General features: G+C 42.2%; 1 protein-coding gene across 2 annotated transcripts in view; it reads right to left on the bottom strand.

The window, feature by feature from the left end:
* Positions 1-22,886, bottom strand: part of LOC139416941 (guanine nucleotide-binding protein G(i) subunit alpha-3-like) — a 63,481-nt gene extending 40,595 nt beyond the window's left edge. The window contains exons 1-2 of one of the 2 annotated variants that reach the window (XM_071166128.1): positions 22,320-22,886; positions 5,538-5,580 (exon numbers count right to left, since the gene is read on the bottom strand). In XM_071166128.1, the coding sequence (XP_071022229.1) occupies positions 5,538-5,580; positions 22,320-22,437 (161 nt within the window). In that variant the 5' untranslated portion in view covers positions 22,438-22,886. The remainder of the gene's footprint in view (positions 1-5,537; positions 5,581-22,319) is intronic. The other variant, XM_071166129.1, reaches the window with a different exon arrangement.
* Positions 22,887-25,247: the final 2,361 nt, after the last annotated feature.

The raw sequence follows: 25,247 nt of genomic DNA, 5'->3' as shown, positions 1-25,247 counted from the left end.
CCATATTGTTATTTATCCTCTTGCTCTTTTGCACCCAAGTAACTCTACTTGCACATCATCATCTGCACATCCATCACTCCAGTGTTAATGCTAAATTGTAATTATTCCGCCTCTATGGCCTACTTATTGCCATACCTCCCTACTCTTCTACATTTGCACAAATTGTGTTATTGACTGTACATTTGTTGATATGTAACTATGTGTCGTTGTTTTTGTCACACTGCTTTGCTTTATCTTGGCCAGGTCACAGTTGTAAATGAGAACTTGTTCTCAACTGGCCTACCTGGTTAAATAAAGGTGAAATAAACAAATGTTTAAAAAAATAAAAAGGGTTTTGTTTTTACTAATCTCTAAATAGTAGAATAATAGTGAAACCATCAAAACGAGGAAATAACACATATGGAATCATGTAGTAACAAAATAAGTTTAAGATTCTTCAAAGTAGCCACCCTTTGCCTTGATGACAGCTTTGCACACACTTTGCATTCTCTCAACCAGCTTCATGAGGTAGTTACATGGAATGCATATCAATTAACAGGTGTGCCTTGTTAAAAGTAAATTTGTGGAATTTCTTTCTTTCTTAAAGTGTTTGAGCCAATCCGTTGTGTTGTGACAAGGTAGGGGTGGTATACAGAAGATAGCCCTATCTGGTAAAAGACCAAGTCCATATTATGGCAAGAACAGCTCAAATAAGCAAAGAGAAATTACAGTCCATCATTACTTTAAGACATGAAGGTCAGTCAATGCGGAAAATTTCAAGAACTTTGAAAGTTTCTTCAAGTGCAGTCACAAGAACCATCAAGCACTATGATGGAACTGGCTCTCATGAGGACTGCCACAGGAAAGGAAGACCCAGAGTTACCTGTGCTGCAGAGGGTAAGTTCATTAGAGTTACCAGCCTCAGAAATTGCAGCCCAAATAAATGCTTCAGAGTTCAAGTAACAAACACATTTCAAAATCCACTCAGAGGAGACTGCGTGAATCAGGCCTTCATGGTCGAATTGCTGCAAAGAAACCACTACTAAAGGACACCAATAATAATAAGAGACTTGCTTGGACCAAGAAACACGACCAGTGGAAATCTGTCCAAATTTGAGATTTTTGGTTCCAACCGTCTTTGTGAGACACAGAGTAGGTGAATGGATGTATGTGTGGTTCCCACCATGAAGCATGGAGGAGGTGGTGTGATGGTGCTTTGCTGGTGACACTGTCAGTGATTTATTTAGAATTCAAGACACACTTAACCAGCAAGGCTACCAAAACATTTTGCAGCGATACGCCATCCCATCTGGTTTGCGCTTAGTGGAACAATCATTTGTTTTTCAACAGGACAATGACCCAACACACCTCCAGGCTGTGTAAGGGCTGTGTAAAGGCTATTTGACCAAGAAGGAAAATCGAGTGCTGCATCAGATGACCTGATCACCTGGCCTCCACAATCAACCTCAACCCAATTGAGATGGTTCAGGATGAGTTTGAGTGAAGAAAAAGAAGCCAACAAGTTCAGCATATGTGGGAACTCCTTCAAGACTGTTGTAAAAGCATTCCAGATCAAGCTCGTTGAGAAAATTCCAAGAATGTGCAAAGCTGTCATTAAGGCCAAAGGTGCCTACTTTGAAGAATATCAGATATAAAATATATATTGATTTGTTTAAAAAAAAAAATGGTTACTGACTGAATCCATGTGTTATTTCATAGTTTATGTCTTCACTATTATTCCACAACGTAGGAAATCTTCAAAAGAAAGAAAAAACCTTGAATGAGTACGTGTCCAAACTGTTGACAGGTCCTGTACATCCAGACAACTGTGGGAAGCTTTGGGTAAGCATTTCACAGGGATGCTCGAGAAACCTTGTCGAGTCCCATGCACCGACCAATTGAAGCTGTTCTGAGGGCAAACGGGGGTGCAACTTAATATTACACTGAACAACAGGTGTTGGTCCCATGTTTCATGAACTGAAATAAAAGATCCCAGAAATGTTCCATATGCACAAAAAGCTTATTTCTCAAACATGTTTTTACATTCCTGTTAGTTCACGTTTCTCCTATGCCAAGATAATCATCCACCTGACAGGCGATTAAACAGCATGATCATGCCCCATGGTGGTGGTGGGGTTATGGTATGGGCAGGCATAAGCTATGAACAACAAACACAATTGAATTTTATTGATGGCTATTTGAATGCACAGATATACAGTGACAAGATCCTGAGGCCCATTGTCCTGCCATTCATCCGCCGCCATCACCTCATGTTTCAGCACGATAACGCACAGCCCCAATTCCTGGAAGCTGAAAATGTCACAGTTCTTCCATGGCCTGCATACTCACCAGATATGTGAGGAGTGGGGCAACATTCCACAGGCCACAATCAACAGGCTGATCAACTCCATGTGAAGGAGATGTGTCACGCTGTATGAGGCAAATGGTGGCAACACCAGATACTGACTGGTTTTCTGATCCACGACCCTACCTTTTTTTCCCCTTTTTTTTAAACAGTTATCTGTGACCGACAGAAGCATATCTGCATTCCCAGTCATGTGAAATCCATAGATTACGCCTAATGAATGCATTTAAATGAACTGATTTCCTTATATGAACTGTAAACCAATCAAATACTTGAAATAGTTGCATGTTGTGTTTATATTTATATTTTTGTTCATTATACAGTAGGATAGAGACGGTGTTCCTAGCGCACAAACGTTTTTGAGAAAGATATTTTTAAACATAAATATATATATATATATATATATTGAGAAACGAATGAATTAAAGTTCATTTGTTTATGTAAATATCTTAAAATGTAGCGATTTTAAGGTTTGTGTCATTAGATTTGGGGTGGGATCGCAAGACATTTAAGGGGTAAAAACAAAATGGGGTCCTAAGAAATTCTGGCGGGAAAAAAAATGGGGTCACCGCTGAAAAAGTTTAAATACCACTGTATTAGATGGTTGTCTAAGATATTGAATAGTAAAGTCAAACAAAATATACACACTCAGTGGCGAATATATTAGGTACATCCATCCAGTAACAGGTCGGACCCCCCCACTTTAACCTCCAGAACAACATGGAAACGTAGCTCAATTTGTATCAAGGGACCTCTCGTGTGCCAGGAAAACATTCCCCACACCATTACACAAACAGCCTGTACCGCAGACACTAGACAGGATGGGGCCATGGACTCATGCTGTTTATTCCAAATCCTGTCATCAGCATGACACAACAGGAACTGGAATTCGTCAAACAAGGCAATGTTTTTCCCACTCCCACTCGTGTACCCACTGGAACTGCTGCTTCTTGTTTTTAGCTGATGGGAGTGGAACCCGGTGTGGTCGTCTGCTGCAAAAGCCCATCCATGACAAGGATCGACTAGTTGTGGCTTCCGGGATGCCGTTCTGCACACCACTGTGGTACTGCGCCGTTATTTGTGTGCATGCCTGTTAGCTTGTACGATTCTTGCCATATCTCCTTCGACCTCCCATCAATGAGCTGTTTTCGCCCACAGGACTGCCGCTGACTGGATGCTTTTTTGTTTGTTGCACCATTCACACATTCACCCTAGACAGTCGTGCATGAAGAGCCCAGGAGGCCGGATATTTCTAAACTACTGGCACCGACGATAATTCCACGCTCAAAGACGCTTAGGTAACTAGTTTTGCCCATTCTAATGTTCAAACAAACAGTAACTGAATGCCTCGATGCCTGTCTGCCTGATTTATATACAGTTGAAGTCGGAAGTTTACATACACCTTAGCCAAAAAACATTTAAATTCAGTTTTTCACAATTCCTGACATTGAATCTAAATAAAAATTCCCTGTCTTAGGTCAGTTAGGATCACCACTATTTTAAGAATGTGAAATGTCAGAATAATAGCAGAGAGAAGGATTTATTTCAACTTTTATTTATTTTCATCACATTCCCAGTGGGTCAGAAGTTTACATACACTCAATTAGTATTTGGTAGCATTGCCTTTAAATTGTTTAACTTGGGTCAAACGTTTCGGGAAGCCTTCCACAAGCTTCCCACAATAAGCCAAATAATTTTGGCATATTCCTCCTGACAGAGCTGGTGCATCTGAGTCAGGTTTGTGTGCGAGCAAGGAGGCCTACACTTTTTCGGTTCTTCCCACAAATGTGACAGGATTGAGGTCAGGGCTTTGTGATGGCCACTCCAATACCTTGACTTTCTTGTCCTTAAGCCATTTTGCCACAACTTTAGAAGTATGCTTGGGGTCATTGTCCATTTGGAAGACCCATTTCCGACCAAGCTTTAACTTCCTGACTGATGTCTTGAGATGTTGCTTCAATATATCCACATAATGTTCCTGCCTCATGATGCCATCTATTTTGTGAAGTGCACCAGTCCCTCCTGCAGCAAAGCACCCCCACAACATGAGGCTGGCACCCACGTGCTTCATGTTTGGGATGGTGTTCTTCAGCTTGCAAGCATCCTCCTTCCTGAGCAGTATGACAACTGCGTGGTCCCATGGTGTTTATACTTGGGTACTTTTGTTTGCACAGATGAACGTGGTACCTTCAGGCATTTGGGAATTGCTCCCAAGGAAGAACCAGACTACAATTTTTTTCCTGAGGTCTTCGCTGATTTCTTTTGATTTTCCCAGGATGTTAAGCAAAGAGGCAGGGAGTTTGAAGGTAGGCCTTGAAATACATCCACAGGTACACCTCCAATTTATGTTAATTAGCCTATCAGAAGCTTCTAAAGCCATTACATCATTTTCTGGAATTTTCCAATCTGTTTAAAGGCAGTCAACTTAGTGTATGTAAACTTCTGATCCACTGGAATTGTGATACAGTGAATTATAAGTGAAATAATCTGTCTGTAAACAATTGTTGGAAAAATTACTTGTGTCATGCACAAAGTAGATGTCCTAACCGACTTGCCAAAACCATAGTTTGTTAACAAGAAATTTGTGAAGTGGTTGAAAAACGAGTTTTAATGACTCCAACCTAAGTGTATGTAAACTTCCGACTTCAACTGTGGCAAGACACGGCCACATGACTCACTGTCTCTAAGAGCAATCCATTTTCATGAAAGGGGTGGTGTACCTAATAAACTGGCCCGTGTATACACACACACACACACACACAACTGAAATATTTTATTTAAGCCGAATAAATTATGGTTAATAAGTGATAACCAGTAATTAGCAGTCACTACCGTCATGGGGCTCTTTATAGAGACAATGGAATGTTTTCAATGTTTTGCCAGCTGATTGTTAGCAATATTTGGCTTTGGGATCTCAACTAAAAAGCTCTAATAATTTCAAGTTCATATTTCATAACGCCCATCTAGTAAAATAAAACATGATCATTAAAAAAATTGTTTACAAAAAAAATCTACCTCAAAAAGCACTAATCGCTGCAACATTCTACCCATGAAAACATAATGAATAGAACAGGCTTGGAATCTCATCACCATCTCATTCTAGTTCTGTGCTGCTTCCATCAAAGAGAGTGAGCGTGTCATAGAATGCAGTTTGGACTGCAAAGTGCTCACATCGTGAAGTGGTTGAACTTACTTCATCTGTTTCACTATTGTACTTTTCCCAGACTCCCCAGCACCTGAAAATAAGAAAAGAGACATCAATTACAGGAGAACTAGGCCTACATTTGTTAGCCTACAACAGTTGGTTCTCTCTCTCACTCACTCTCAGCCCCCTCCTGTACTCCCTGTTCACCTATGACTGCGTGGCCAAGCACGCCTCCAACTCAATCATCAAGTTTGCAGACGACACAACAGTAGTAGGCTTGATTACCAACGATGACGAGACGGCCTACAAGGAGGAGGTGAGGGCTCTGGGAGTGTGGTGCCTGGAAAACAACCTCTCACTCAACGTCAACAAAACAAAGGAGATGAATGTGGACTTCTGGAAACAGCAGAGGAGATGAACGTGGACTTTTGGCAACAGCGCCTCTTCAAACCTCAAGAGCTAAAGAAATGTGGCTTGTCACCTGAAACCCTCACAAACTTTTACAGATGCACAATTGAAAGTATCCTGTCGGGCTGTATCACTGCCTGGTACGGCAACTGCACAGCCCGCAACCGCAAGGCTCTCCAGAGGGTGGAGCGGTCTGCCCAACGCATTACCAGGGGCAAACTACCCACCCTCCAGGACACCTACAGAACCCGATGTCACAGGAAGGCCAAAAATATCATCAAGGACATCAACCACCCGAGCCACTGCCTGTTTACCATGCCATCATGCAGAAAGAGAGGTCAGTACAGGTGCATCAAAGCTGGGACAGAGAGACTGAAAACAGCTTCTATCTCAAGGCCATCAGACTGTTAAACAGCCATCACTAGCACATTAGAGGATGCTGCCTATAGGCATAGACTATAAATCACTGGCCACTTTAAGGAATAGAACACTAGTCACTTTAATAAAGTTTACAAATCTGGCATTACTCATCACAAACTCAGCAAAAAAAAGAAACGTCCCTTTTCAGGACCCTGTCATTCAAAGATAATTCGTAAAAATCCAAATAACTTCACAGATCTTCATTGTAAAGGGTTTAAACACTGTTTCCCATGCTCATTCAATGAACCATAAACAATTAATGAACATGCACCTGTGGAACGGTCGTTAAGACACTAACAGCTTACAGACAGTAGGCAATTAAGGTCACAGTTAGGAAAAACTAGGACACTAAAAGAGGCCTTTCTACGGACTCTGAAAAACACCAAAAGAAAGATGCCCAGGGTCCCTGTTCATCTACGTGAACATGCCTTAGGCATGCTGCAAGGAGGTATGAGGACTGCAGATGTCGCCAGGGCTCCGGTACCGAGTAATACATTACAATGTCAGTGCTGTGAGACATCTAAGACAGTGCTACAGGGAGACAGGACGGACAGCTGATTGTCCTCGCAGTGGCAGACCACGTGTAACAACACCTGCACAGGATCGGTACATCCGAACATCACACCTGCGGGACAGGTACAGGATGGCAACAACAACTGCCAGAGTTACACCAGGAGTTACACCAGGAACGGACAATCCCTCTGGACAGGGCTTGTATAAACGCAATAGGCTGCTGGACAGACTAGGCTGAGAGAGGCTGGACTGAGGGCTTGTAATAATAGGCTGAGAGAGGCTGGACTGAGGGCTTGTATAAACGCAATAGGCTGAGAGAGGCTGGACTGAGGGCTTGTAGGCCTGTTGTATAAACGCAATAGGCTGAGAGAGGCCTCACCAATAGGCTGAACAACGTTTAGGCTGAGAGAGGCTGGAGGTGTATAAACGCAATAGGCTGAAAGGCTGGAAGGGCTTGTATAAACGTAGGCTGACTGGACTCTTGTATAAACGCAATAGGCTGACAAGGGCTTGTATAAACGCAATAGGCTGAGAGAGGCTGGACTGAGGGCTTGTAGGCCTGTTGTAAGCAAGGTCCTCACCGGCAACAACGTTTCCTAGGTGCACAAACTAACCGTGACTGGACTCTTTACTGACAAGTTGGGGTTTTGTCTCACATGGGGTGATGGTCGGATTTGCATTTATCGTCGAAGGAATGAGCATTACACCGAGGCCTGTACTCTGGAGCGGGATCGATTTGGTGGAGTCATGGTGGAGTCATGGTGGAGTCATGGTCCTTCATGGTGGAGTCATGGTCCGGGGCGGTGTGTCACAGCATCATCGGACTGAGCTTGTTGTCATTGCAGGCAATCGCAACGCTGTGCGTTACAGGGAAGACATCCCCCTCCCTCATGTGGTACCCTTCCTGCAGGCTCATCCTGACATGACCCTCCAGTATGACAATGCCACCAGCCATACTGCTCGTTCTGTGCGTGATTTCCTGCAAGACAGGAATGTCAGTGTTCTGTCATGGCCAGCGAAGAGCCCGGATCTTAATCCCATTGAGCACGTATGGGACCTGTTGGATCGGAGGGTGAGGGCTAGGGCCATTCCCCCCCAGAAATGTTCGGGAACTTGCAGGTGCCTTGGTGGAAGAGTGGGGTAACATCTCACAGCAAGAACTGGCAAATCTGGTGCAGTCCATGAGGAGGAGATGCACTGCAGTACTTAATGCAGCTGGTGGCCACACGAGATACTGACTTATTTTGTTTTTGACCTCCACTTTGTATAGGGACACATTATTCCATTTCTGTTAGTCACATGTCTGTGGAACTTGTTCAGTTTGTGTCTCAGTTGAATCTTATGTTCATACAAATATTTACATGTTAAGTTTGCTGAAAATAAATGCAGTGAGAGGACGTTTCTTTTTTTTGCTGAGTTTATGTATATACTGAATACTATTCTACGGTATCTTAGTCCGTTCCGCTCTGACACCGCTCGTCCATATATGTATATAGACTGCTGTAGGCTCTACACTATAGACTGCTGTAGGCTCTACACTATAGACTGCTGTAGGCTCTACACTATAGACTGCTGTAGGCTCTACACTATAGACTGCTGTAGGCTCTACACTATAGACTGCTGTAGGCTCTACACTATAGACTGCTGTAGGCTCTACACTATAGACTGCTGTAGGCTCTACACTATAGACTGCTGTAGGCTCTACACTATAGACTGCTGTAGGCTCTACACTATAGACTGCTGTAGGCTCTACTCTATAGACTGCTGTAGGCTCTACTCTATAGACTGCTGTAGGCTCTACTCTATAGACTGCTGTAGGCTCTACACTATAGACTGCTGTAGGCTATACACTATAGACTGCTGTAGGCTATACACTATAGACTGCTGTAGGCTATACACTATAGACTATAAGGGCTATACACTATAGACTGCTCTAGGCTCTACACTATAGACTAAGGGCTATACACTATAGGCCAAACGCATGTATTTAGGGGATAGAGAATACTTTGATAAAAAGTGTCGATAGGAACATTTTCAGCAATGTTATGAGACTTTATGTCGGGGTATACTTATGTCCTGACTAGGGTTGCAATTTTGGGAATATTGCTTAAATTCATCCAAAAAGTTAGCTTATGACAGTGAACCTTATTTTCTTTAAGGCAATTCTCGGTGTGGCATAAATTTTGATTAAAATACTGTATTCTTCCATCACATGTACAGCTGGGCACACTAATGAGATGAATATATTTTATATGACATACATGATTTTTTGTTAATTAGTAAATAGTAGCCTACATCAAAGTGCATTTAATCATTTCTAACTTTTAAACAATTACTGCTAGTTAGTTTTTGCTACCATGTGGGTTTTAGCTTGCTTGAGCCTGCTAACTGAGTGTTAATTCAGCCGTTTCCATCGCGGTTTCATTTTAAAACATGTACCTTACAAAGGAGTTGTTTAATCTAACTGCTTAACTACTTCTCTGTACATGGAATTGTATTTTATTTTACAAATGTTTTCTAATCTTTACAGGAAAATGGCACAGGCACTATCTGATGAGTTGAGACATTTCACTGCAGCTAATGTAGAAGGAAAAGCTGTGTACATTTGCAAATACTGTGCCAAATCATGTGAAGAATTCAACAAAGATGCAGAATCATCTGTCCAAGTGCATAAAGTTCCCTCAGCGCTCACAACAAGCAACCTCTGACAAATGTCCCTCTACTTCTATTCTAGGTGAAAATGATGAATCAGACACCTTATCGATAGCCACAGCTCATGGTCCTCCTGGAATCAGAAGTTTTTTTGACTCAATGGAGGAACATAGTCAGAGAAATGCTGATGAATGTCTTGCTTGAGCTGCGTATGCAACTGATTCCCCTCTGATGCTCACAGGCAATGTGTATTGGAAGAGATTTCTGAATGTTCTTTGCCCAGCATACACCCATCCAACCAGACATGCTTTATCTACTCATTTGCTGGATGCAGAGTTCAGAGTTCAAGTGAAGGACAAGCAAATCATAGAGAAAGCAGACTGTATTGCAATCCTCTCTGATGGGTGGTCGAATGTTCGTGGGCAAGGTATAATTAACTACATCATCTCCACAAAAGCACAGACACAAGGGACAACAGACACACCAGTCTCTACATTGCAGATGAGCTGAAGGCAGTCAATGACCTTGGATAACAGAAGGTATTTGCGCTGGTGACAGACAATGCTGCAAACATGAAGGCTGCTTGGTCTAAAGTGGAGTCCTACCCTCACATCACACCCATTGGCTGTGCTGCTCATGCATTGAATCTGCTCCTCAAGGACATCATGGCACTGAAAACACTAGATACACTCTACAAGAGAGCCAAGGAAATCCCATCAACATCAGCTGCCTCAGAGCGCAACTGGTCCTTGTTTGGGAACACACACACCAAAGCACGCAACAGGCTGACCAATACAAAAGGTTGAAAAATTGGTGGCCATCCGGGAAAATGTGAGGCTTTTTGAGACAAACAAAGCCATCCTCAACAAGGTTGGAAAGTGACAGTGAAGATGAGGCCTCAGAGTCTGATGTTCAAGAGGTGGACATTGAGGAGGTCCAGGGAGAAGATATGGACACCTGAGAGGAAGACAACCTTTAGCTTTAGTTTCTAGACTATCATTTTACAGATGTATGTTGAAAACGTTTTTGGGAGATGCGATGGATCATTGGGGATCATTTAATTTCTTTTGTTTTTCTGTGAAATCCTTCCATGTGGAGAGTCAATTCGTAACTAAAATGTTTTTTTTTGTATTTATATTGGAAGGATTCCTGTTAATTCCCATATATTCCCGTTAATTCCCATATATTCACGTTAATTCCCATATATTCCCGTTAATTCCCATATATTCACGTTAATTCCCATATATTCCCGTTAATTCCCATATATTCACGTTAATTCCCATATATTCCCGTTAATTCCCATATATTCCCGTTAATTCCCATATATTCCCGTTAATTCCCATATATTCACGTTAATTCCCATATATTCACGTTAATTCCCATATATTCCCGTTAATTCCCATATATTCCCGTTAATTCCCATATATTCACGTTAATTCCCATATATTCACGTTAATTCCCATATATTCCCGTTAATTCCCATATATTCCCGTTAATTCCCATATATTCCCGTTAATTCCCATATATTCCCATGGAAAGTTTCCACCTCTTAAATATTCCCCAAAATGTGCAAACCTGGGTATATGTTGTGTAATTTGTTAGATATTACTGCACTGTCGGAGCTAGAAGCACAAGCATTTCGCTAATCACGTGTATGTGACCAATAACATCTGCTAATCACGTGTATGTTACCAATACAACTTGATTTGATTTTTTGGCATGGCAAACGTGTTAAATTTGCAAGTGAAGTAGATAATAAACAAAAGAGAACTAAACAATAAAAATTAACGTTAAACATTACACTCACAAAAGTTCCAAAAGAATAAAGACATTTCAAATGTCCTATTATGTACAAAAATAAATAAACAAATACGGATAAAATTAATAAGCATAAAAATGGGTTGTATTTACAATGGTGTTTGTTCTTCACTGGTTGCCCTTTTCTTGTGGCAACAGGTCACATATCTTGCTGCTGTGACGCCACCCAGTAGATATGGGAGTTTTTTTGTTTTCAAATTCTTTGTGGATCTGTGCAATCTGAGGGAAATATGTGTCTCTAATATGTTCACACATTTGGCAGGAGGTTAGGAAGTGCAGGTCAGTTTCCACCTCATGTCTCTCGCTCTCTCTGACAGGAGCGTGCTGTCTGTCTCCCTCTCTGATAGGAGCGTGTGATTCTCTCCATCTCTGATTGGAGCATGCTGTGTGTCTATTTTAAGACTTCTGAAGAGAGATTAAATACAAATGAAAGATGATGCTGTCATCAACCTGTCTGGGTGCTCTGTACATGGAGATCCTATTAAAATGACATTCTAATTCTTAATTATATGGTTCGGCACAGCCAAGGTGATGGTGAATGGGAGGATGGAGGGTCTTGTGAAGCACAGCCAATGAGCTCAATGTGATGATGTTTTAGCATAGTCAAACTTTCTATTGGACTGAAAAATAGCAATAGTCCAAGAATAATTTGTTTTAGGCTAATCTACATTTTCATATCTGGACACTGAGCTGGGGTTTATATGACAAAGAAATGTATATAAAACAACAATTATTTTTTAAACATTTTTTTTAGTATCCAATTGTTTTTAGTAGTTACTATCTTGTCTCATCGCTACAAATCCCATACGGGCTCGGGAGAGACGAAGGTCGAGAGCCATGTGTCCTCCGAAACACAACCCAACCAAGCCGCACTGCTTCTTAACACAGCGCGCTTCCAACCCGGAAGCCAGCCACACCAATGTGTCGGAGTAAACACCGTACACCTAGCGACCTGGTCAGCGTGCACTGCGCCCGACCCGCCACAGGAGTCGCCAGTGCGCGATGAGACAAGGATTTCCTACCGGCCAAACCCTCCCTAACCCGGACGACGCTAGGCCAATTGTGCGTCGCCCCATGGACCTCCCGGTCGCGGCCGACTGCGAGTCTCTGGTGGCACAGCTAGAACTGCGATGCAGTGCCGTAGACCCTTGCGCCACCCGGGAGGCCCGTGAAATGTATTTATGCAGTTGTTTGTGTTAAAGCAGAATGAGGGTGTATCATCTAGCAGAGACACGGATGGTGTATTTGATGCCACCAGCTGGGCAGAGATGTGTGCTGCTAGGAGGAGACGGTAGCTAGCTATATTCTGCCTGTGAAATCAGACTCTCTCTCATTGGCCCATATTTATAGCGGCGCAGTGTGTGTGGGCTATAAGAAAAGACACAGGCTACTAAGTATCATATAGCAGAATCCTCATAGACAGTACAATAGTACGATGCAGCCTGGGATGGGACACTGCAGTAAAAGTTGCCAGGCACTAAGGGAAAGGTTGGGTAGTGTCAGTTAGATATCAACGAGGAACATCCATTAAAAGAGGAGTCAGAAGTGGAGCCTTTCTGTACACTAGGGCAAGGACCATATCAGTATTGCAGCAAGGAAACAAAACACAAAGATGATTTCACTTCTTTAAGAATACAACCTTAATGTTGGAAACAAACCATCATTATGTTGTCATTCAGAGTCACGTATTTATTTTCCAAGCTATAAGCAATGTTTTACACACAGCAGGTTTTTTTAAAAAGGACCAAAGAGTTTGGTCTGCTTTGTGTTTTCATTTTTGCCATGGAATAAAAAATCAAAGTATAAATAAATGGTCATGCTGGTATCATCCTGGCCCTACAGTATAATAGGAATGGCCTAATGAAAATCACTTCACTGAGGTAGTATAGGACATATCAATACTGTGTACATGTCAGGTTTATTTTATTTAACCTTTATTTAAAAACTAGGCAAGTCCGTTAAGAACAAATTCTTATTTACAATGACGGCCTACCAAAAGGTATAAGGCCTATTTGCAGGGACGGGGGCTGGGATTAAATAAATTAAAAATAATTAATTAAAAATACAGAACAAAACACACATCACGACAAGAAAAACAACATTAGTTGAGTACTCCAATATTGTATTCCTTCCATGAACAACAGTAAAATATCTAGCCAAGAATATTATTTATGAAAAGGAAATGCTATTTTCTCCATTCATTGCCACACAAGAGACAATCCCAGATGTCATGTTGTACTGCATGGGAATTACAAAGTACAGAGGACACAAAAACAACTCAACCATACTATCAAAGGTCTGTTTGAAATGTAAACAAACCCTGATAGAGGAAACATACAGTAGAACTATATTGACATGAGGATTAGCTGTCTGAGGCAACTACCGTAGAACTAACTATATTGACATGAGGATTAGCTGTCCGAGGCAACTACCGTAGAACTAACTATATTGACATGAGGATTAGCTGTCCGAGGCAACTACACGAGGATGTAGAACTAACTATATTGACATGAGGATTAGCTGTCCGAGGTAGAACTAACTACACGAGGATTAGTAGAACTAACTATATTGACATGAGGATTAGCTGTCCGAGCCCACTACTGTAGAACTAACTATATTGACATGAGGATTAGCTGTCCGAGGCAACTACTGTAGAACTAACTATATTGACATGAGGATTAGCTGTCCGAGCCCACTACTGTAGAACTAACTATATTGACATGAGGATTAGCTGTCCGAGGCAACTACTGTAGAACTAACTATATTGACATGAGGATTAGCTATCCGAGGCAACTACCATAGAACTAACTATATTGACATGAGGATTAGCTATCCGAGGCAACTACCATAGAACTAACTATATTGACATGAGGATTAGCTGTCCGAGGCAACTACCGTAGAACTAACTATATTGACATGAGGATTAGCTATCCGAGGCAACTACCATAGAACTAACTATATTGACATGAGGATTAGCTAACTATATTGACACGAGGATCCGAGCCCACTACTGTAGAACTAACTATATTGACACGAGGATAGAACTAACTATATTGACATGAGGATTAGCTGTCCGAGCCCACTACTGTAGAACTAACTATATTGACATGAGGATTAGCTGTCCGAGCCCACTACTGTAGAACTAACTATATTGACATGAGGATTAGCTGTCCGAGCCCACTAATGTAGAACTAACTATATTGACACGAGGATTAGCTGTCCGAGCCCACTACTGTAGAACTAACTATATTGACACGAGGATTAGCTGTCCGAGCCCACTAAGAACTGTAGAACTAACTATATTGACATGAGGATTAGCTGTACTGTAGAACGAGGATTAGCTGTCCGAGGCAACTACCATAGAACTAACTATATTGACACGAGAATTAGCTGTCCGAGGCAACTACCATAGAACTAACTATATTGACACGAGGATTAGCTGTCCGATGCAACTACCATAGAACTAACTATATTGACACGAGAATTAGCTGTCCGATGCAACTACCATAGAACTAACTATATTGACACGAGGATTAGCTGTCCGATGCAACTACCGTAGAACTAACTATATTGACATGAGGATTAGCTGTCCGATGCAACTACCATAGAACTAACTATATTGACACGAGGATTAACTGTCCGATGCAACTACCGTAGAACTAACTATATTGACACGAGGATTAGCTGTCCGATGCAACTACCATAGAACTAACTATATTGACAGGAGGATTAGCTGTCCGAGCCCACTAATGTAGAACTAACTATATTGACATGAGGATTAGCTGTCCGAGCCCACTACTGTAGAACTAACTATATTGACATGAGGATTAGCTGTCCGAGCCCACTAATGTAGAACTACTACTGTAGAACTACTGTAGAACTATATATTGACACGAGGATTAGCTGTCCGAGCCCACTACTGTAGAACTAACTATATTGACACGAGGATTAGCTGTCCGAGCCCACTACTGTAGAACTAACTATATTGACACGAGGATTAGCTGTCCGAGCCCACTACTGTAGAACTATATTGACACGAGGATTAGCTGTCCGAGCCCACTACTGTAGAACTAACTATATTGACATGAGGATTAGCTGTCCGAGCCCACTACTGTAGAACTAACTATATTGACATGAGGATTAGCTGTCCGAGGCAACTACTGTAGAACTATATTGACATGAGGATTAGCTGTCCGAGGCAACTACCATAGAACTAACTATATTGACACGAGGATTAGCTGTCCGATGCAACTACCGTAGAACTAACTATATTGACACGAGGATTAGCTGTCCGATGCAACTACCATAGAACTAACTATATTGACAGGAGGATTAGCTGTCCGAGCCCACTAATGTAGAACTAACTATATTGACATGAGGATTAGCTGTCCGAGCCCACTACCATAGAACTAACTATATTGACATGAGGATTAGCTGTCCGAGCCCACTACTGTAGAACTAACTATATTGACACGAGGATTAGCTGTCCGAGCCCACTACCATAGAACTAACTATATTGACACAAGGATTAGCTGTCCGAGCCCACTACTGTAGAACTAACTATATTGACACGAGGATTAGCTGTCCGAGCCAACTACCATAGAACTAACTATATTGACACGAGGATTAGCTGACCGAGCCCACTACTGTAGAACTAACTATATTGTTAACAAAATGTGTGTGTGTTGCGTGTGAGTGCTCGTGTGTATGATCTTGTTCTTCTATGCTCTTAGAGACCTAAAATCCCCAAAAATCCCTTCAAGGACAGTCAAATAAGAAATTATCCATGGTGGGGACATTTCCCAAAGGCTATTTTAATCTTAGGGTTTTGGGTTAAAATTAGGGTTAGGGTTACAGGTTGTGTGTTAGGGTTAAAGGTTAGGGTTCAGGTTGTGTGTTAGGGTTAGGGTTCAAGTGGTGTGTTAGGGTTACAGGTTAGGGTGTGTTAGGGTTATGGTTTAGGTTGTGTGTTAGGGTTTAGGTTGTGTGTTAGGGTTAGGGTTAGGGTTTAGGTTGTGTGTTAGGGTTAGGGTTTAGGTTGTGTGTTAGGGTTAGGGTTTAGGTTGTGTGTTAGGGTTAAGGTTGTGTGTTAGGGTTAGGGTTTAGGTTGTGTGTTAGGGTTAGGGTTTAGGTTGTGTGTTAGGGTTAGGGTTTAGGTTGTGTGTTAGGGTTAGGGTTAGGGTTTAGATGATGTGTTAGGGTTAGGGTTCAGGTGGTGTGTTAGGGTTACAGGTTAGGGTTTAGATGGTGTGTTAGGGTTACGGGTTAACGAAAAAAGGCTATTTTAAGCTTAGTGGTTAGGGTTAGAATTAGGGTTAGCATTAGGGGTTAGGTTTATGGTTAGTGTTAAGATTAGGTTTAGGGGTTAGGGGTTAGGGAAAATAGGATTTTGAATGGAAATAACCCTAACCCTAACCCATGAGGATAGAAGAACATGACCACACGCGACTCCTAAACAGAGCACAAATCACCACAGGGAGACATTCATTTCCATAAACATGCATGGAGGATTAAATCAGTGTGGGTAGAGCATAGTTTGAAAGCGTTTCTACTAGAGAACGACACTAATTAGAGTAGCTTTCCTTAGACAGGGAGGCACGGCACAGTGGAAGTCGACAGAACTACAGTGGTTAGACTGGCTACCATTTAAAAAAGGTTGGGAATGGGAAATCAATAATAATAATAATAACAACCGCTCGTCTTTCAGCTAAGGAATCAACATCTAAACAATCTGTTTATGATATGTTTCCTTCCAAAACAGTTTAAAGAATGAAGGTCTTATACCAGCTACTGAGGACATCTTTGATGCGAGTCAGGACAACTCAGACGGTGGATGTAAACCAACAACAACAAAAAACAATTTTAGTCCGTCACGGAGATTATTAGACAGGAAAAGATAGACGCTTGGTTTTGATGAATCCTCTTTTCCTAAACTTTCTCATTCACTAACCTTCTAATATTATAACAAATTTGCCTCCAAACAAAATGGCTTCCCTTGAAATAGCAACATTCGCCAGATTAGACATGGCGTGCGTGTGTGTGTGTGTGTGTGTGTGTGTGTGACAGAATTCTATTTGGACTGCAAAGTGCTTCCGCTGTCAGGACTACGTGATCACATTAAAATGTATGGATTCTCCAGTGCATTTCAGACTTCACCATCTATACTTACACAGTCTCTAGGGGACCTTTCACATGTTCCCAAGAAAAACCTCAGTCTCAGAACAAGCCTCAGTTAGCAGGAGTTTTCAACGTGCAATAACAAGACGACATTTAATTTTTTTTTTTTTAAACACAAAGGATTCCAACGCAGAGAAGTTGTAGCCTTCACCATCCAAACCAAAATGACACCCTAGGGATGCAGTGCACTACATCCAAACCTACAGAATCTAGGAGACTTTTCACATGCAACATCATTTCACTTGTAGGCCTGAGACTCAGTTAGTAGGACTTTTGAACGGAGGAATTTATTCATGACTCACATTCATGTGGTATATACAAGGATGAATTTAACTGGACACCAAAATGGCACCCGAGGGATGCAGTGCACTATAATCCTAATTGCCTGGTCCCAGATCAGTTATTAGCCAAGGCCTAATACTGTATAGCCAACTTCCATGGTCGTTTGGCAAGATCACACAAACAGATCTGGGACCACGCTATAAATTCTAACAGCCCCCCCCCCCCCCCACAATAAATTCCCTTTATTCCATGCCAGGCCTGGGAGAGAGAAATGAGGGCTGAGTCTGGACATGGAAAACCACTTTTCTGTGCGGTTGGTCGGCAAAGAGAGCTGTGCGGTTGGTCGGCAGAGAGAGCTGTGCGGTTGGTCGGCAGAGAGAGCTGTGCGGTTGGTCGGCAGAGAGAGCTGTGCGGTTGGTCGGCAGAGAGAGCTGTGCGGTTGGTCGGCAGAGAGAGCTGTGCGGTTGGTCGGCAGCTGTGCGGTTGGTCGGCAGAGAGAGCTGTGCGGTTGGTCGGCAGAGAGAGCTGTGCGGTTGGTCGGCAGAGAGAGCTGTGCGGTTGGTCGGCAGAGAGAGCTGTGCGGTTGGTCGGCAGAGAGAGCTGTGCGGTTGGTCGGCAGAGAGAGCTGTGCGGTTGGTCGGCAGAGAGAGCTGTGCGGTTGGTCGGCAGTGTGCGGTTGGTCAGTAGAGAGAGCTGTGCGGTTGGTCAGTAGAGAGAGCTGTGCGGTTGGTCAGTAGAGAGAGCTGTGCGGTTGGTCAGTAGAGAGAGCTGTGCGGTTGGTCAGTAGAGAGAGCTGTGCGGTTGGCCAGTAGAGAGAGCTGTGCGGTTTCGTCAGTAGAGAGAGCTGGGCGGTTTCGTCAGTAGAGAGAGCTGGGCGGTTTCGTCAGTAGAGAGAGCTGGGCGGTTTCGTCAGTAGAGAGAGCTGGGCGGTTTCGTCAGTAGAGAGAGCTGGGCGGTTTCGTCAGTAGAGAGAGCTGGGCGGTTTCGTCAGTAGAGAGAGCTGGGCGGTTTCGTCAGTAGAGAGAGCTGGGGGTTTTCGTCAGTAGAGAGAGCTGTGTGGTTGGTCAGTAGAGAGAGCTGTGTGGTTGGTCAGTAGAGAGAGCTGTGTGGTTGGTCAGTAGAGAGAGCTGTGTGGTTGGTCAGTAGAGAGAGCTGTGTGGTTGGTCAGTAGAGAGAGCTGTGTGGTTGGTCTTTAGAGAGAGCTGTGCGGTTAGTCAGTACTAGGGTTGAATGGTGGGAACCCGGTTACCGAGATTTACCATCCAAAACCACTCCCTTTTCAAGGGATAAATAACTGCGAGAAACGGGTAAATTATAATACATTATTTATATGACCAGCATGGCGTGAAATGTTAACTGTTAAATTATATGCAATGTCTAAATCTGTCTTCTCCACGACCTCTGCATGATGAATCATTAACGCTGAGGGTAGGGACAGACAGCCCATCTCAGAGAGTATAGACTGTTCTCTCTGCTACCGCACAGCAAGCGGTACTGGGGCACCAAGTCTAGGACCAAAAGGCTCCTTAACAGCTTCTACCCCCCCCAAGCCATAAGACTGCTGAACAATTCATCAATTGTCTACCGGGACTACTTACGTTGACACCCCTTCCCTTTGTTTTTACACTGCTGCTACTCGCCGTTTACTATCTACGCAGTCACTTTACAAATGACCTCAACTAACAGGTGCACATTGACTAGGTACCGGTACACCTGAATAAAGCCTCGATACTGTTATGTAATTATCTTTGCGTTAGGATATCACACTAGAACTTTGGATCAAAGCTCTAATCAAATCCAAACATGAGCCTATTTATATGCTTTATAATGACGCTTTTGAATGACATTTCCGGTTTTGGCGGGAAATACCAGGTTACCCGGGAGAAGTGGTTTATTCTCGGGATGGAACATGTGTAAAATACTGGGGAAATATTCAACCCTAGTTAGTAGAGAGTAGCTGTGTGGTTGGTCAGTAGAAAGAGCTGTGTGGTTGGTCAGTAGAGAGTAGCTGTGTGGTTGGTCAGTAGAGAGTAGCTGTGTGGTTGGTCAGTAGAGAGTAGCTGTGTGGTTGGTCAGTAGAGAGTAGCTGTGTGGTTGGTCAGTAGAGAGTAGCTGTGTGGTTGGTCAGTAGAGAGTAGCTGTGTGGTTGGTCAGTAGAGAGAGCTGTGTGGTTGGTCAGTAGAGAGAGCTGTGTGGTTGGTCAGTAGAGAGAGCTGTGTGGTTGGTCAGTAGAGAGAGCTGCGTGGTTGGTCAGTAGAGAGTAGCTGTGTGGTTGGTCAGTAGAAAGAGCTGTGTGGTTGGTCAGTGGAGAGTAGCTGTGTGGTTGGTCAGTAGAGAGAGCTCCAAATAAAATGATAAAAGTTTACACTAGATGTGTAGCAGGCCTATTTAACCCCTAACTGCATTGTGCCTAGACTGTAACCATAGACTGTACTGTATAACGTTTCACACCATTTACTGTATAACGTTTCACACTATTTAATAAAACAGAGAAGTCGTTCTCTCATATGGGATCTAGTGTGATATCCTAGCTATATTTCTACTATAATGGCACCAATTGGCAACAACATGTTTCTTCTTGACATCATGTCTTCCTTAGCAGGTATTATGTTTTGAAGATTAAAGTAAAACCTGTCACCTGTTTACCTGATCCCCGGCAAACCGTAAAGGTATAAAATAACTGCTCCCTGAGGTTGTCACAGACTCCAGTCAACCAAGTCATAGACTGTTCTCTCTGCTACCGTACGGCAAGCAGTACCGGAGCGCCAAGTCTAGGACCAAAAGGCTCCTTAACAGCTTCTATCGTCAAGCCATAAGACTGCTGAACAATTAATCAAATGGCCACCCGGACTATTTACATTGACCCCCCCCCCCCCTTTGTTTTTACACTGCTGCTACTCTCTGTTTATTAAAAACAAAGGGGGGGGGGGTCAATGTAAATAGTCCGGGTGGCCATTTGATTAATTGTTCAGCAGTCTTATGGCTTGACGATAGAAGCTGTAAAGGAGCCTTTTGGTCCTAGACTTGGCGCTCCGGTACTGCTTGCCGTACGGTAGCTGAGAGAACAGTCTATGACTTGGTTGACTGGAGTCTGCATAGTACCTTCACCCCTACCTACATGTACAAATTACCTCAACTAACCTGTACCCCCACACATTGACTCAGTACCAGGACCCCCCTGTATAAATAAATAATTGTTATTTTATTGTTACTTTTTACTTCCGGTTATTTAGTCAATGTTTTTTTAACTCTTGTTTCTTGAACTGCAATGTTGGTTAAGGGCTTGTAAGCATTTCACGGTAAGGTCCTACCGCGGTTGAATTCGGCGCATGTGACAAATAACGTTTGATTTGATTCCACCAATAGTAACCATTTGCGTCACTTTCAAATAAGGACCTCTATTTTGAAGGCGAACAGGAAATTCTACTCTTGTGGCTGCCTTCACAACACATAACCCGGTCCGGTCAAGCGTCACTGAAGCCACCTGGCTGCTTATAACGTTAGCTTTGGGCAACAGGGTTTTAGTAGGTGGCTAAATAGATATTTTCACGAACTTAAGTTCGATTTCCATAGGAGAACAACAAGTGGCTACCTAGCTAATACTTACTCACATTTATTCCTAAATATTTTGCTAAGAATATTGAAAATGCCTGCAGTTAATACTGGTATTTGTTTTCAGGCTGCTTGCATTGGTGCTAGGACCGTACCACGCTAGATACCCCAGAAGTTTCGAATAAACATCTTGTATCAACGATATTTGCAAACATTTTTCATCCTGCTTTTATTTCAAATCCTCACATAGACGTTTTCCCATTCGGTCGAACAAATAATACCTTATTACCAACGCAGTATTGTAAACAGATCATGGCCAGTGTTTGCGCTTTATTTTTGTTGTACAACTTTGACAGTGCTATTGGTCGTAGTGGTGGCGCTTGGCTTGGACATTCAAATTCCGCACATACACCATTCTTTAATATAATTGTGTTATTTGACGCGTCAAATTACAAGCTTATTTAACGGGTCAAATAATGTTTTTTTGTTTTAAGTGTATATTTTTTTGACACGCAAAGACCCACACGTTGTGCCAACGGAAACTGCCAAGAGCGTTATTTTACGATTGATACAAACACAGCAGCATGTCTAAGCTTAGGCAATGATCATAATACAACATCTGTATTTAACTGTGTGTGTGTGTGTTAGTTATAGGATTAGCAATGCCAATAAAGACTAGAGCCTAATCAATAGAAAACAAGTTAATATAGGGCTACATAAGAGAGTTTATTGAACAAGTGGAGAAATATCCTCAGCTACATCTAATTCAGATGTTACCTAAAATAAATAATGTTGTAGGAGGTAATCAGAGATCCGATCAAACAAAAGCAAGCAAAGCAAGATCAAATTAACCAACGTAGCATCAAGTGATGTCTAGTTACAATTGCAACACTTATGAAAGAGCAAACAAAGCATTTTCTCCCTGTAGATTCTGATGCTATATTGTCACTCCTTTTTAGTAGGAGAAAATAAAAGTTTTCCAACAATGTAACAATAGCTATGACTTACCAAGTAGCAGAAGTTTCACTTCCCTGGACGCTTTGTCTCTGTCTTCTCGTAGGTTCCGATCAATCATTTTACTCCTTTCCATCGCCGCTTTGTCCTCTTGGCTGATCGTGCAACCCATTTTTAACCACTTACTTGAGGTTTCTTCAAGATCTGGTTTGAATGGCAGCTACCGTTCATAAGTTGTTGGGGGGGGGGTGCTTTCAAGATAATTTTCACCCAGGCAGAAAGACAGAAAAAGGCGTTGGCACTCCTCTTGTCACGACAACAAACAGACAGAGATGCTGGTAAACTCACGCCAACAAACCAAGTGTGGTTTAGCACTGAAAGACACTGCAATCAATTTCTACCAAGCTAGGCTAGCTTGCAAAGAAAGTAACACAATATTACTTTTCTATTATAAATGTTGTCGCAGTCCTCCAATTAAAAAAAAAAAAAAGCAATTCACTATCTCTTATTAAAACTCAAAGCTACCGAGGAATTGGGGCATAGAATATCAATTTAACTATCAATTCGTCTTGATGTTGCTTGTTGTTGCATGAAGGCACGTGTAAAATACGCATCGGAACTGTCATTCACGTCACCACACGCTGGAACGCAAAGAAAAAAATGTAATCTATATTTTGTGGATGGATGGGAAATGTAGTCTAAACCCACAGTACATTTGCTATTGCTTCTCTGAAATGTAAATAACATCGGCCTAAATTCTTCAACTCTCATAAGCATATGCTCAGAAGAGCTTAATGCTCACTTTTGACAAATATTTTTTGCAGCAATCCGGGAGCCTCTGAGAGAATACTAAAAATCATTTAGTTTTGGGGGTCAGAGGAACTTTTTCTTTGGAATGAGCGCCCACCAGTGGAATTATATCAGAGGCAGCTCAGATTTATGAGAGATCACATCTGCATGCCGTAAACATGATGACAGGTATCTTCATACATACGTTACCAGTCAAAAGTTTGGACACACCGACTCAATCCGGGGTTTTTCTTTATTTGTACTATTATCTACATTGTAGAATAATAGTGAAGACATCAAAACTATGAAATAACACATTTGGAATCATGTAATAACCAAAAGTGTTAAACAAATCAAAATATATTTTACACTTGAGATTCTTCAAAGCAGCCACAGTTTTGCACACTTGGCATTTTCTCAACCAGCTTCATGATGTATCCACCTGGAATGGATGTCAATTAACAGGTGTGCCTTGATAAAAGGTCATTTGTGGAATTTCTTAATGCGTTTGAGCCAATCAGTTGTGTTGTGTCAAGGTAGGGGTGGTATACAGAAGATAGCCCTATTTCATAAAAGACCAAGCCCATATTATGGCAAGAACAGCTCAAATAAGCAAAGAGAAACGACAGTCCATCATTACTTTAAGACACGAAGGTCAGTCAGTGCAGAAAATTACTACTAAACCACTACTAAAAAACACCAATAAGAGGAAGAGACTTGCTTGGGCCAAGAAACACAAGCAATGGACGTTAGACCGGTGGAAAGTTTTCCTTTGGTCTGATGAGTCCAAATTTGGGGGGGGGACAAAACGTTCGGGTGCTTTCAAGATAATTTTCGCCCAGGCAGAAAGACAGAAAAAGGCGTTGGCACTCCTCTTGTCTCGACAACAAACAGACAGAGATGCTGGTAAACTAACGCCAGCAAACCAAGTGTGGTTTAGCACTGAAAGACACTGCAATCAATTTCTACCATAAAATGCCAAGTGTGCATCCCCCTTTCCCTTACTAATCATTACTGCATATCAGTCTCATTCTGAACATTGCAGACCTCTTGAATCCGCAAGAACCCCAGCCTTTTCTGGTCATTCAGTTCTACACAAATTGATTTAATTATTTACTAACTAACTAAATAATTACACCTAATATACATACACACTTACGTGAGACAAAAGTCCCTAGTGGACTGACGGCTTATTACACAGAGATAGAGATGGAGAAGGGGGTGGGAAAAGAAATGCCATGTATTTACATGTAGATGTCTTTATCTGCCGTGTCTCTGTTGAAACCAATCGATCCTTCTCTGGGGAATGTCTCGATGGGTGTAAGGCTCTAGTTGTCCACCAGAGGTCACAATGCCCTTCTTAATTTTGGTCTTGTAGTGGAGTGTTCAAATAGAACAGATACTCAGTGATTTTCTGAGATGGGAATTCCTTCCTTCCCACCTTGTGTCTTTAGTCAAAGTTCTAGATCCCTTTACATGCACGGCTGCAGACTGTCAATGTTTTGGTCTAGTGAGTTTTTCTTCACTTCATGTTGAGTTTCAGAGTTTCCAACCATTTCGATGTGTGGCCACGGCTTCACGTCTGCTGGTCTGCATGTTAATTCTTAGCAAGTCCTTTTAAGCACTCTGGTAAAAAAGGGTGGTTCCATCGCACTTAGTTAATGTGCAAGGGACATGAAAACTATGATCTCGTTAGAAAACAAAAAGTATATTCTTATCTTAACAAAAATAGTTTCATTGTTCTTCATATTGTATTAACATTGTATTGGATGGAAACTTTAACAAGTTACAGTTTTTGTTCATACAGATTCTAATATCACACAATTAAAAAGCAATATGACATGATTATTCTTTAGATCCCCACTGACCATTCCTATCTTACAAATATTGTTCCAATATTCACTTTTTTTGAACGTTATAGTTTTGGCGGCAAAGGTTTCCTGGAGGACAAAGGCATTCCTTTGGTTGGAACTGAAGAGGAAGAGAGGGTTCTCTGCTGCATAATATTTACGATAGGCGTGAGGTGTCATAAAACCAGCCAAGGCCCCCCTCTCCTCTCCTGTGGTTAGAGAGGGGGGGGGGGGGGGGGGGTCTGGCTATCTGTCAGCCATTTGCCAAGCTGATTTGAGGCCCTTGGATCCTCGACCGGGAGAGTCATGATACTAGCCTGCCTGAATATGCTGTCTGACAAAA

The sequence above is a fragment of the Oncorhynchus clarkii genome, chromosome 9, assembly GCF_045791955.1.
Source record: "Oncorhynchus clarkii lewisi isolate Uvic-CL-2024 chromosome 9, UVic_Ocla_1.0, whole genome shotgun sequence".
NCBI classification, from domain to species: Eukaryota; Metazoa; Chordata; class Actinopteri; order Salmoniformes; family Salmonidae; genus Oncorhynchus; species Oncorhynchus clarkii.
This window is presented reverse-complemented; position numbering and strand designations above follow the sequence as displayed.